The sequence below is a fragment of the Gallus gallus genome, chromosome 2 (genome assembly GCF_016699485.2).
Source record: "Gallus gallus isolate bGalGal1 chromosome 2, bGalGal1.mat.broiler.GRCg7b, whole genome shotgun sequence".
Lineage (NCBI taxonomy): Eukaryota > Metazoa > Chordata > Aves > Galliformes > Phasianidae > Gallus > Gallus gallus.
Window position 1 is genome coordinate 140,615,369 of NC_052533.1, and position 15,015 is coordinate 140,630,383.

Here is a 15,015-nt window from a genome sequence, read left to right on the forward strand (position 1 = left end):
ATATTTTCAAAAGCAGCTTATTAAACTGTTGAGATGATTTTTGATCCATGTAAACCCTTCTGCTTTGTAGTAGTCTTGCAAATTTAGTTTCTGGACAAAATTTTATCTAAAAGCAAGCTGGGGAAGCATTCCAGTGGAAACTATACATTTGTCAGATGAACGCAGTGCTCTCTGCTATCACTGTTGCAGGTAGGTCCTCACTACAGGAAAGACATTGAGGTCCTGGAGTGTGTAGAGAGAAAGGCAATGAAGTTTGTGGGGGATCTGGATCACAGTTCCAAAGGGGAGTGGCTGAGGAAAATAGGATTATTCAGTTTGGAGTAGAGGAGGTTCAGGGGAGACTTTATTGCTCTCTATAACCCACTGAAAGGAGACTCTGGCAAGGTGAGGTTCAGCCTCTTTTCCCAGGTAACAGTGATAGGACAAGAGGCAATGGCCTCAAGTGACACCAGGGAAGGTTCAGGTTGGATATTAGGAAAAACTTCTCAGAAAAAAAGGGTGAGGTATTGAAGGGCTGAGGTATTGAAGGGTGAGGTATTGAAACAGGCTGCCAAGTAAGGTAGTGTAGTCACTGTCCCTGGAGGTGTTCAAGGAAAGTGTGGACGTGGCACTAAGGAGCATGATTTAGAGCAGTCAAAGGTATGGATTGATGGTTGGACTAGATGATTTTAGAGGTCCTTCCAAACTTTACAATTCCATGATTTCATGAATTTTACTGCCCTGCAACCCAGAGGTTCCTACTTTGAAGAAGAATCATAGAATCACAAGGTTGGAAAGGACCTACAAGATCATCTAGTCCAACTGTCCTCCCATCATCATTGCTACCACAAGCCACTAAACCATATCCTGTAGCTCCTCATCCAGACGCCTCTTGAACACTGCCTGGAACAGCGACTCCACCACCTCCCTGGGCAGCCCATTCCAGTGCCAGGCAACTCTCTCAGAGAATTATTTCCTAACATCCAACCTGAATATCCCCTGGCATAACTTGAGGCCATTCCCTCTAGTCCTATCACTAGTTACATGGGAGAAGAGGCTGACCCTCACCTGACTACAACCTCCCTTAAGGTAGTCGTAGAGAACTCCCCTAAGCCTTCTTTTCTCCAGGCTAAACAATCCCAGCTCTCTCAGTACTCATCATAAGGCCTGTGCTCTAGACCCCTCACCAGCTTCATTGCTGTTCTATGATCACACTCCAGGGCCTCAATGTCTTTCTTGTAGTGAGGGGACCAAGACTGAACACATTACTCTGGGTGCGTCCTCACCAGTGCTGACTACAGAGGGATGATCACTTCCCTGTTCCTGCTGCCAACACTGTTTTCTGACGCAAACCAGGATGCCATTGGAGTTCTCAGCTGCCTGGGAGCACTGCTGGCTCATGTTCAGCTGAGTATCCACCAAAAACCTCAGATCTATTTCCTCTACACAGTCGTCCAGTCACTCTGCTCCAAACTTGTAACTTTGCCTGGGGTTGTTGTGGCCAAAGTGCAGGACCCGGCACTTGGTCTTTTTGAACTTCATCTCACTGGCCTCAACCCAACTATCCAGCAAGTCCAGATCCCTCTGTAGGGAAATCAATACTTCCTGCCAAGTTGGTGTCATCTGCAGACTTACTGCAGGTGCACTCAGTGCCCTCATCCAGGTCATCAGTAAAGATATTGAACAGGACAAGCCCCAGCACTAACCCCTGGAGAACATCATTCATGACTGGTCACCAGATGTGTTTAACTGTGTCCACCACAGCCCAGCCATACAGTCAGCTCTTTACCTGGTGAAGAGTGTACCTGTCCAAGCCATGGGCTGCCAGCTACTCCAGGAAAATACTGTGGGAGACAGTGTCAAAGGCTTTACTGAAGTCTAGGTGGACTACATCAGCAGTCTTTCCCTCATCCACCAGGTGAGTCACTCAGTCATAGACGGAGATCAGGTTGGTCAAGCAAAACCCGCCTTTCATGAACCCATGCTGGCTGGGCCTGATCCCCTCATTGTTCCACACGTGCTGTGTGATCTCTCTCAAGATGATTTGCTCATTACGACCCTTCTTGTAGACAGGAGTCACATTGGTGAGCCTCCAATCCTCTGGGACCTCTCCAGTTGACCAGGAACACTGATAGATGGTGGAAAGCAGTTTGGAAATCACCTCTGCCAGCTCCCTCAGCACCCTCAAGTGGATCCCCTCTGGCCCCATGGACTTATGACAGTCTGGGTAGAGTAGTAGGTCTCTGTTTCCACCTGAATCGAGGGGGGTTTATTCTACTCCCCATCCGATACTTCCAGGTCAGGGGATAGAGTACCCTGAGGATAACTGGTCTGGCTTTTAAAGACAGATGTAAAGCATTGAGAACCTCAGCCTTTTTCCTGTCCTCAGTGGTTATGATCCCTGCTGCATCCAGTAGAGGATTCTCCTGAGCTCTCCCCTTACTATTAGTATTTGTAAATTTTTTTTTTCTCTTTTACTTCAACAGCCAAATTAAGTTCAAGCTGGACTTTTGCCTCTCTAATTTTCTCCCTGTACATACTAACAACTTCTTTGTACTCTCCCCAAGTTGCCTGTTCCTTCTGCCACAGAAGGTAGATTCTCATTTTCTCTTGGAGACTCAGGAAAAGCTCCTTGCTCATCCATGCTGGTCTTCTTACCTGTCAGCTCATCTTAAGGCACAGGGGGATAGCCTGCTTCTGCAACTTTAAGACTTCCTTCTTGAGGAGTGTCCATCCTTCCTGGACCCCTTTACCCTTCAGGACTAAATCCCAAGGGACTCTCCCTACCAGTGTCCTGAACAGTTCAAAGTCCACCCTCCAGAAGTCCAAGGTAGCAGTTTTGCTGCCCCCCTCCTGACCTCACCAAGAACTGAGAACTCTACCATTTCATGGTCACTCTGTCCACAACAGCTCTCAACCTCCACACCCCCCACCAGTCCTTCTCTGTTGGTGAACAGGTCTAGTGGGGCATCTTCCCTGGTAGGCTCTCTCACCAGCTGCATCAGGAGGTTATCTTCCATACACTCTAGAAACCTCCTAGACTGCTCCTTCTGCACTGCTTTCCAGCATATAGTAGGGAAGTTGAAGTCCCCTGGGACTGGCAATTGCCCAACATTTGCCAGCTGCTCGTAGAACACCTCATTTGTCTCCTCATCCTAATTAGGCTGTCTATAACAGACCCCCATCAGGATGTCCGCCTTGCTGGCCCTTTCCCTGATCCTTGCCCATAGAGATTCAACCTTATCATCCCCAGCCACAAGCTCAATAACATCAAAGCACTCTCTAACATAGAAAGCCATGCCACCACCCCTCCTTTCTTGCCTTCCCTTCTGAAGACTTTACAGCCATCCGCTGCAGTACTCCAGTCGTGGGAGCAACTAAGTCATAGTTTGCCTGCTGCACAATGGCTTCCAGTTCCTCCTGTTTGTTGCCCATGCTGTGTGCATTGTAGATGCACTTCAGCTGAGCCCCTTGCCTCACCCCCAGTCCCATCATCGTTCCCCTAGGCTTATAATCATAATATATGGTGACCCTTTCCATTTTCACCTGCCTACTTCTCTGTTACAGAAGCACTCTCTGTCTTGCATAGAGTTTGGGCAATAAGTTAATTCTGAAATGACAAAGAAAAGTCCTTATTAGGCACTTGGCACAATCCAGCTTTGAGCGAAACCCATACAATTAGAGGTCTACTTTGACCCATGGACAGGGCCAAAGGCTGTGCTACAGAAGCAAAGAGTAGATTAAAGACATTGCAGAATTGGTCAGCTCTGCATGGGTGTGTAGACAAGGCAGGACAAGGAGAGAATGTCCTGCAGTAGGAAGAAAAGACGATTCCTCTCCTTTCTAGGACATATTAAGGGTGAAATTAATTACTTGATGGGCAATGTGGGAATAAGGTGATAAATCTGACACAGCAAATAGTGACGGAAATATTTGTCATTAGGGTGTTGCCTGCCTCAAGTATGATGGAGAAAAATGCATTTGTCACCAAGTCATGAATAGGAAGGACTGAATCTGCAGACTGGAGTAGGGACACAAGCTGGCACTGGCTTATGCAATTTTTGAGATATAACAGCAAACACAGGTCAAGACAGAAGTGCCACATATATCTCACAGGCAGATTGAATTAACTTCCACAGGCTGTATTACATTTCTCCAATCTGGCACAGAATAACTGCTGTCCTCAGTTAAACTCTAAGTAGATCTGTGAAAAGAAATGGAAGTCCTTTTCAGATAAGCAAGATTACTTTGTTTTTTCCTCATCCACTGCTGCTATAGCTTTACCTCCCATTGCATCTGGGCCTCTTGTTTTCATCAGACTGGCTTTGATGGGTGAGCTCTCAACCAGGATTTCATCTCAAGATCCCAGGACTGGCTGCAGCAATGTAAATGGAATATGTGGCCTTGAAATATGGACAGGAGAATTTCCTACCTTAGTTGTGTGAAGGCAAACACAGAGGAGAGAGAGATATAGTTTTCCCATTGCTACAAGTCCTAATCTTCTCAGTACTATTTGCATCATTCTATACCACCAATTGAGAAACTCTGCTTTGTGACATGGGACAAGATTTAAGACCAATGGCCTGTTTAAGATGGGTTTGATACATACACGCTTAACACTAGTTTAGCAGTGCACAAGTGGCTTTACATGCAAAGGTGTTGCAATGATTTATATCTTCTTTCCAAGGATGCAAAACATCTGCATGGTGATGCAGATGAATTTTTGACTGCATAGCTTTTCTTATCCTGAAAGTAATGGAGGAGGAAAGAAATGAAAACTGCACAAATTCATAGTAAAAAAAGGACTAGCATATGTTTGTAAATCCTGTATTCAGACCACAACTCTTTCTCCTGACTGATGTTCTCAGGTTTGTTGATGTATGTGCTACTGCCACTTGAAAGATTAGTTTCAGACTCCAGAGATCTAACTCCAAAATTATTTACAATGAAATTTGCAGTGAGTTTCTTGACTAAAGTTTAAAAAACTCTTGCATTTTTATGGTTTACCATATTTCTATATCAGACTATCTGTGTATCCAAGGGTAAACGGTCAAATTCTGCACACTCAACAGAGTGCAGTGATAAATTTAGTGTAGCTACTGTAATTGCTTCTCCCCAAAATGCCAATGAAAATGATGAATGTGATAAAGCTCCTCACTAACATCTGACCATTTCCAAGAAAACTGCATCATATGCATGTATTCTTTTGTTAATTGTCATACAGTCAAGTGTGTGCAAATGATGTACAGTGTGGATCTACTAAAGAATACTGACATGCAAATGATGTGTTCTATCAAGTTGAAAATGATCAAGAGAACATTTGGTTATTTCCAGTTCAGTGCTGAATAAGATTTTGTTGACTTTGGAAATAAAATAAATAAAAATGGATTTGAGAATGGGTTCCCAAAAGTAAAATTAAAAATTTGCACTACCAACAACACTACCAACAACAACTACTAGTTGTTGGAGAACTTTTCTTCTGGAATGACTTTCCAGTTAAAAGGAATATTTTTGAGAAATATATTGCTGCTGGTTCTTGTTAGAAATGAAGATGGCAGTTGTCTGGCACCTATCAGTAAATATCCTAGGAATTTAGAATTGTAGAATAGAATAATTGAATCATTGAGGTTGGAAAGACAACTAAGATCATCTTGTCCAACCATCAACCCATCACCACCATACCACTAAACCATGTCCCTCAGTGACACATCTCCATATATCTTGAACACCTTCAGGGATGGTGACTCCACCACCTCCCTAGGCAGCCTTTTCCAATGCTTCACCACTCCTTCTGAGAAGAAATTATTCCTAATATCCAACTTGAGCAAAAGTTGGATATTTACTGTCAGGCACTGACATGGACAAAAGCTCTAGAAGGTTTTTTTCACTTCGGTGCCTTTGGGAATCAGCACGTTTTGCCTCATCTCCAGAAGAGTGAGTGCTCTAGCTCTTGCCTCTACTTTCTCTGGAGCTGGTAGTATATTTGTTCATCCAATTTACTGGCATTAGAAAAAAGAAAAACAACCTCTTGCTCGATAGATTTTTCTAAACTGACAGAAGTCAGATGCAAAGAAAAAGTGTCAATTTTTGAGGACACCTTTTTTTAAAATTCCTTACAGCTTTGTTTTGTGACCAACCAGCTTCTGTCCTCAGTATAATGAGAAATAAATAGTTTATGTATTCCCACATTGCCAAACAAAATTTTTAAGCAGGAACAAATCATCCTATGTGTTATAGACTCCTCCAAGGGGATGATGAAAGGCAGAGTCTTAGCACTTTTTCAAAAAAGTGAAAAAATACTGCCCTCATAAGACAGCTTTGATTAGACACTAAAAATGGAACCAACTGACATCACCACTCACTTGAAAATCTTAGTTGTAATATTTCAATTCAAAAAGAAATATTTTTAGTGAGCATGTGGAAAAGGATGTTCTAGTTGATATAATGTACTCAGCTTTTTCAAAAATCATTTGACAAGACTGAAAGATTATGAAGGGAACTAAGCTGTCATGGGATAAGAAGGAAGGTCATCTCAAGGTTTAGAAATTGCTCGGAGACAGAAAACAGCATAGGATAAATGGTCAGTTCTCACAATGGAAGAGGATTATATGTGGATCCCCAGAGAGACCTTTGTTCAAAGTTGGGCGGTTCAACATCTTCTCAAACAGTACATAAAAAAAGATGAATACTGAGATGATAGCATTTGCTGAGATAAATTTTGAAGCTCAAACTGTCTGAGAAAAGTAAAAAATTCAGAAAATCACAAGTGAGTGGGTGATTTAATGAAACAGTAGTTTAGTGCCTCTAAACGAAAGGGGAAAATAATTTTGCTTAAAACAGCTTGATCTTTCAATACACTGAGGTATGTCACTTTATATAATATCATAGAATCATAAAATGGCTTGGTTTGGAAGAGACCTTAAAGATCACTGAGCTCCAACCTCTCTGGCCATGGACAGAGTTGCCAACCACCAGATCAGGCTGCTCAGGGCCCCAACCAATCTAGCTGTGAACACCTCCAGGGTTGAGGCATACTGTAAGATGACGATAAAGAACTTTTACCATCCTTTATTCTTGATTTCCCAATAACCTCAATGACAATGAAGCTCCTCAGGAATATTGTAGAGACTAAATAAAACAGTCAAGCTCAGATATTTCTGGGAATCTGTCAGGTCTGAATAACAGGGACCTGGAACAAAATTTCTGTGGCTCTGAGCACTGTGGATTTTTTATTCCAAAGGCATTTTACCTTAAGTGACTCTGATCTTGACTTTATGCCATAATGCCTTACCGAATTAGAGAGTTACTTTGCTCATCAAGATGTTTACTCAAATTCCTTTTGCAAAAGCAAATGGCAAGTTCCCATGAACATAAAACAAGAACTCTAAAATCAGCATGAAAGATACAAAATATCATCACACAGACAAGCAGGAGTGGAAACGGACTGGCGAAGGCTGCTTACATCGGAGTTTTAGTCCAAAAGATGATACTTTTGAAGTGAGTCTCCTGCTTGCCTCTATTTGCATTGCCAATAATCCTGGTGTGTGCAAACTGATTCCTTTTGGATAAAAACAATCTGGCAGATGTGGTGAAGGAGTGTGGAGTGGATCTAATGCCATTTACTGCTAGTTGTTACACAAGGATTTGAACAAGTAACCAGGCTATAGCATCATCTCATACTGTACACAGGCTGAAATGAGATGAAAGTCATTAATGGCTCTGCATGAGAGAGAAAACAAATGATGAAAGAAAAACAGCTAGGGGTGACTGCACGTGTAACTGAGCCTAGCTCGATCTTGAGGAATATGGTGAAAATGGCTACGGTCCGTCATATCTAAAAAAGCAAGATAGATGAACAGTATGCTAGCAGTTATTCTGGGTCATCTGGATATCATGCTTATATTTTTAATGTGCTCAAAGCTTAAGCTGCATTTATCTCAGCATGAACCACTTCCTTTCAAGTGAAGTTAGAAGCATCATTGGGAATTTCTGTCTCTCTCTCTTTTACAGCAAATTATAAGCAATTTTTTTTTTCTGTATTTGAATGATTCCTAGAACCACATGAAAGGACAAGACATTGTCTTGTCCCCGTATGCAACAGGAAGAACAGAGCTGGTGAGAGCACAAGCAGCTGGGAAAACATTTATACTTGCATTCATACACAGGTACTCATGCACTGGACAGACTGAATGAATTCTTGGATCCTCTCTTCCAGCCTGACAGAGGCTCCATGTAAAAAAATGCTACAGAGAGTTTTTACAGCCAAGGAGGGAAACCTGGAATCTTAGTCTAACCAAAAGGATCCATTTATTTCTTGATTCAAGGTTCGTGTGATAAACTGAAGTTCTGATATCCCAGGTTAGCAGGTGCTGAAACTAATTTGGTGCGTTATAGAAAAGCTAGACTTCTCCACCAATGTTGTATGTAGTGATTTGCTTTAATATTGCAATTCAAATATCACAGCTGGCTTATTTGCAACAATGATGTCCCTCCTGCTTCAATCCAAAGCTAATTTAAAAAGTCATTTTTGCCAGTTGACTTTGAATATAGCCTATACATTGAATCCTGAATTGACACAATGGGAAAGAAGTGCATTTTTGTCTAAAAAGAGAACACAAACTAGATCTAAGATTTCAGCTTGGAGCAGAGTAGACTCAGGGAAAATCATTTCACTGAATAAGTTCAACTTCCATGCCAAATGTTTCTCTGCTACTTAGAAGAATATATTAAACTAAGTAATCCCTTTGGAACAAGCTTTAAAAAGCTTTCATTAGTCATTAAACCCTTTCACTGCCTCATTAAATCTAGTAGTGTAATCTGGTTTTGATTAGCCACATTGTTAAACATCCACTGTCAAACACTGATAAGGAGGGAGAAATTCCTTTACGGATCACAGACATGTAATTATGTGTCTCATCACAGCTGATAAAGTGTGAAAAATTACCTTCAGCCCCACAGAAATCACCCCAACACAGTTGGCACAAAGTAATCTGGCTAGATTCACACCTAAAAGGTACAGATTAATACATCTCAGGGGCCTTTGATACTTTACTACCACTCTGAGAACATTCAAAAGAAATCTCAAGATTTGTGGGAAGGAAATGGAAAAAATTTAATTGGTCGTCCTAAAATTAAACTTGTACTAGAGACAGATTTGAAGAAGTTTTAATAATGTTTGAAAGTGATACAGTTTCATAGAGGAGTTGCCAGATCAAGCTGAACTGTAAGCACATACTGAAACAGATAGATATTTTTCCTTAGAATAATTTCAGAGATCAGCGCATCTTTTCCTGTAGACATCCGAAGATGTAACAGGATGCTGATGGTAAGCACATGGGAAGTTCAGAGAATCCTGTAGGATATCAGCATCTTTAAATGTTCAAAAGATTAATACAATGTCTTGCGTTCATGGTTCAATAAATAAAATGATTGCAGAAATATATATATATATGGATACGTAAAAGGGGGAAAAAAAAGAAAGAAAGAAAGAAAGGAAAAAAAAAAAAAAAGGAAAAGCGACCTCAATTCTCTAAGATTTCCACTCCAGAATGGAGTTCTGTGCAGGAGAACCAGTCTGAATTTCTTTCATGGATAATGGCATGTTTCACTTCAGCAATGCTTCGCAAGGAACGAAAATATCTCTGCGGATGTTTTCTCCTTGAATTTTTTGTACTGCTGATGCACTTTCATTTAAATCTGGAAGCATATTGTAATATTATTATCAATCTCAGTGAAATCTTTAATTAAAAAAATCAGATGGCTGCCTGCCTGGTTGCAACACCAAAGGAGCCAACACAAATTTATGCACACTGTAAAACAGGCATAATTATGCTGCCAGTAGAGTTGCAGATGGTTAGCACTGAGAGCACAAAAGCAGGGGTCAAAGCATAGCCACAGCTCACATCTTTCTAAACAAATGTTCACCAGTCTCCTTGTTTATGCACATATTTTCTGTGAAGTTTCTGAGGGAAAAAAAAAATGCTTATAGTTTACAGCAGTAAGCATGGGGCTTTTTAGTGTTTCTGCTTTATGACACATGCTATAACTTCCGAGTTTTCCTTCCCCAGATGCTAAGGCATCCCAGTGTGGATTTTGTCATTATTATATTCCTATCATAAGGATGCTAGAAGCATCATGCTCACAGGCTCTCATCCTGATGGAGTATTTCAATCACCTGGACGTCTGCTGGGACAGCAACACGGCAAGCTGCAAGCAATCCAGGAGACTCCTGGAGTCTATTGAGGATATCCTAACTCCCCAGTTTAGGTACTGGACAGACCAACCAAAGCTGCAGCATTACTGGTTTCCTTGGACATGAAGGAGGCTGAAGTACGCAACAAGTTATTTGTCCCAACCTTCACTGCCATTCAGGCTTCCCACACCTCTCACATCCTTGAACCTCTAACCAAAATGCCTCCCACTGTAAGAGAAGAGCACGTTTGAGACCACCTGATGAGATTTATGGGAATAACAACAAAATAATAATGAGATCACCTGATGAGATTTATATTAGATGTTAGGGGGAAAGTTTTCACTCAGAGGGTGATACGGGTTGCCCACAGAAGCTGTGGATGTCCCATTCCTGAAGGTGTTCAAGGCCAGGATGGATGGTTGCCTGAGCAGAGAAAAGCAGAAAAACAGAAAAGCAGAAGTGGCTATGTCCAATCTATCGGACTTTATGTTAAAAGAAAGAAGGAACAGAAGTAACATGTCCAGCGGTTGCATCAGCAGGGGATATTATTTCCATTTCTTCTCTGCTCTTTCTAATGCTAGTAAGTCTTAAAACCAGCTGAGCTAATTCATAAAAATCTGAAGATGGTACAGTAAACAGTTTTGTGGCCTTATGTACTGTGTGTCTCTACTAATGCTTTGACTGTAAGATGTTTGGTGCAAGAGCTGTTGGTACAGCTTACATCAGAGAGATCTCAGTTGGGCAGTTCCCAATAATCCCAAATACTGTCTGGTTTCAATGCACGATTGTGCAATTAAGAGCAGCTAATAACCAATACCCCTACCACTATTAATAGTCTGGTCATTTCTGCTTCTGTAAACACAAAACATACTGTCACTCTCAGAGTAGGCTCTATTTTCTAAAATGATGTCTTGCCTTTCGTCCATAATAATTCCTAACGTGCTTTCCTGGCTTTCAGTTTTGCCAAGATTTTTCTTATACACTTCATGAGTGTATCAGAAGTGGAGGGAGACAGTTGTATACCAAGTCAGTAACACAGTGTGAATGAGAACAATAAGCTTCAACTTGTTGCTTGTGATTCTATATCAGAAGAAATTTAACTATTATGAAATAATTTATGACTAAACAATAACAGGAGTTGCTGGAGGGTTGGGGAATGGGTCATACAACTGCTATCCAGCTACCTTATATTTTTGGGATGAAAGATTTGGCATTCTTGCTTCCTCTCTCTAGCACACTTGGAAACAAATTCTGTCTCAATCCAATGGTTGTGCAGTGTTCATGCCAAAGCTCAACAGTCTCCAAAGGTAGGACATAAAAGTAGACTGATGGATTGATGTCAGCTGCTATGATTACTTTTCAGTAACAAAAGTGATACTACATCTTTGTGTGAAAAGCTGCTTTTGAACAAGCTCCATGCAGTACCTGGATACTATGTCTGTGTTAGCCCTGCAAATACTTCTCATCTCTATTGCAAAAGTGTTCCTATGGCCACCGCTTTCGTTGTTTCCTTCTAAAGGCTTCTAAAGGAAATAAGCTATTCCTGTGCATCAACAAAACTCTCTTCTGACTTAGGAAATCCAAAACTTGCATCCCATTTTGTGGTTTTGAAGAAGATTCTTTTATTTTCTTTTCTTGAGGTTGCATTACCTTTGTGATCAGTAGCTGATACTTTGTGATGTGTGTTTATTGTGTACTGTGTGACAGACCTCATCTTGTGCTTGTACGCTTTCCTCAACTGTCATCTGCTGCCTGCGTTCTCAATGGCCCATACACACACTGAAACTTTCACCAATGCTGATTCTCAGAAAACATCATTTTCAGACTGGATCCCAAGATTATGGCAACCTATATGTAAGAACACGTTCTTTAGTAGTTTTAGTTATGTTTAGCACCTGCTATTACCTTTCCTAGGAGATATAACTGGAGTTGAATATAATTTCTTTTTTCCCCTAAAGCAGTATTATTTATCCACTAGAAACGAGATGAAAGAGAAGTAAGTTTGAACGGGAAAAAAATCTAATTCTTAAAAAAAAATGTAATCTAAATCTAAATCCTTTGGTTTGACAGAAAAGATCAAATTTACCTTAAGAAAAATGAAATGATCTTATATGACCAGACTGTATGGATGCTCGCTTTCCATGACTACTAAACTCAGTAGGCTCATCCACATTCTGCGATGTGGATTGTCCCTACAAGATTTTCAGAGATAAGCATCTCTTAGGAACATCATAAAATCCCCACAGCAATCGATAAAGCTACAAGAAAGACATTTTTGGATTTGCTGCCAAAATCAACTGTTTTCTGTCCACAAAGTGGTTGTGGAGCTTCTCTTCCTCACCCATCCCAAGGTCAGCAAAATTCATACCTTCACACACAAAAAAAAGAGAGTAGACTTGAAAGAAATCAAAAGATAAATTGCCTATCAGGCTGTTGAAAACTCTATTATATGTGTCTGTTCTCCTACTATGGGTACACATTTGCAGAAGATAGCATCAGCATCTAGGACTCCAGTTACCAGGGTACAGCTAATTAAGTAGATTTCAGGGCTGAGTGGCTTATATCACGATGAATTTTCTCAGAAATTGGAAAAATCAAGTCAATGTACAAGATGGGAAAAGATCAAATATGTCCAAATCCAACTTTGGTGAATATCTTTGTGATATATGCATTTTCTTTTCATCTCTCTTTGTATGCAGCATTGGTATGAAACTCCATTTTTTTTTTTAACCTTCACAGGTTGCAACTCAAAAAAAATGCATCCATTCTACCCATCAGCCTGAGTTGATGGATATATTCTATTTCTCTCCAGTACACGTCAAAAAAAGACTATTCGTCTTAATCTTACATTAAACATCTATGGAGAACCATAAGGCACTTCAGAGAGGCTAAAAAAGGCAGAATTCAATAGCAATATTTTCTTTCTAACCACTACATTTTTTGCATTATGTGTTTCAAAGTAAAAGAGAGGCCACTTTCAAAGAATATATCATGAAATATACTATGCATTGACCAATATTATGGGCGCTACATGAACCTAGATTGCTACTTAACAACATACTTTAAGTGGCATTTTTGGTTCAGTTACAAATACAACTTATTAATTTTCTATCCTAAAGACAAAAATAAAATCTAACCTCAAAATAACCTTTACACTTTCTGAGTTTAATTTGCTTGCTGCGTCATCCGATTTGGCTAGAAGCAAAAGCTGTTTTGAATCAGAAGCATTTTCTTTCTGCAGGGCCAAAGAAGTCTTCCCTTACAGAGAAACAGTTTCAGATTGATTAGTAAGGTAATGTAAATCACTTGATTTGTTTTTTTGATGGAGTTTCTCTTTGAGTGTTTTGCTTGCTTGCTTTCTTTCTTTCTTTCTTTCTTTCTTTCTTTCTTTCTTTCTTTCTTTCTTTCTCAGTTTTAAACAAAGTTGGTCTTAAAACTTTAAAAAAAAAAAAAAAAAAGTTGATTCTTAATGTACAATTAAATGCTAATTCCCCTCCGAAAAGGTTGAAAGAGGCATTCAGACACATACATCCTGAAATCAATTGTTTTATAGATAGCAGAGTTTATGAGGCTTGGTTTCCTCTGATTTGATGTCATATGTCCCCCATGTATTTCTCACATTTCACCAGCAACCCAACCTTGAAATACTTGCTGTGACCCTCCTTTCGCAAAATTCCTTTGTCTTCTCAATATCCACCATCTCTTTCCATAGCAACTCAAGGTCTAAGCTTATTTTGTAAATATTTCCTACACACCCATCAGCTTCCTCTCAGATTCCCAGAGCCCCATCACCATAGCTGAGTGGCTACTAACAGAGTAAGTAATACCTAAGTTCTCTCTTCCCAGTGGCCATTTTCACTAACTTCAGAGGAGCTGAATATTTCTGAGATTCTTCTTTTCTGTTAAACAGGGTAAAAATAACCAAAATTACTTTTGAAAGCAGAACTGAGATACAAATGACATGAACCTTGTTTTCTTGGGAAAACAGAGAGGGAAAAAGGGAATTCGGTCTTACTTAACTGCAATAATTTTCAATTACGAAATGGTAATTCAGAATACGTTTGTTCTTTGATGCCACTAGTTTCACTACCAGGGCAATTCAGAAGCTGTTGGAAAAATACAATAGCAGAGTATGTGGTTGCTAAAAATGGGCTAAAAATTGGGGAAGTAGAAGCGCATCCCATTCCTGCTTCACAGTCTTATTTCATCTCAATACTAACAACAGCTAAAAATTACCCTTGATATTTTAAAGGGTGCCTGCCAGAAAAATCTGGAACAGTTCAGAGCAGCTGCATTTAGAAGAACAAGAAATCTTACTGTTTTCTCTCATCTCCCCCACAGTGCCATGTATCTGAGATACCTTGTTCAGAGTTATCTCTTCCAACGTTTTCAAGGAGTGGCATTAGTATACGAGCACCAGAATGTAGGAGCTCTGTATTATGCTGGGAAATTCACTCACATATGGCAGAGTAAAGCTATGTCTCTCACTCCCAGAATACATCACATTCTTTTAGTCTGTCCTTCGTGAAAATGAAAGCACTGGAAGAATACACAGATTTTTCTGCTACCTTTAGTTCAGTCAGAATAAACATAATTCTTATCTTGATTTTCCTTCCTTCTCTTTTCTTTTTCAATAATAAGCCATAGAATCATAGAATCACAAAATTGCTCAGGTTGGAAAAGACCTTAAAGACCACTGAGTCCAACCACAACCTAACCATACTACCCCAACTAACAACGCTCTGCTAAATCATGCCCCTGAGCATCACATCCAAACGGTTTTTAAACACATTTGGGGATGGTGACTCAACCACCTCCCTGGGGAGCCTATTCCAGTGCTTAAC

The 15,015-nt window shown here is 40.3% G+C and overlaps 1 protein-coding gene across 1 annotated transcript in view; it reads right to left on the reverse strand.

Moving 5' to 3' along the window:
* Window positions 1-10,129: 10,129 nt before the first annotated feature.
* Window positions 10,130-15,015, reverse strand: part of LRRC6 (leucine rich repeat containing 6) — a 35,751-nt gene continuing 30,865 nt past the window's right edge. Inside the window, exons 13-14 of the mRNA XM_046920672.1 lie at window positions 13,999-14,070; window positions 10,130-12,019 (exon numbers count right to left, since the gene is read on the reverse strand). Of these exons, the coding sequence (XP_046776628.1) occupies window positions 14,036-14,070 (35 nt within the window). The 3' untranslated portion in view covers window positions 10,130-12,019; window positions 13,999-14,035. The remainder of the gene's footprint in view (window positions 12,020-13,998; window positions 14,071-15,015) is intronic.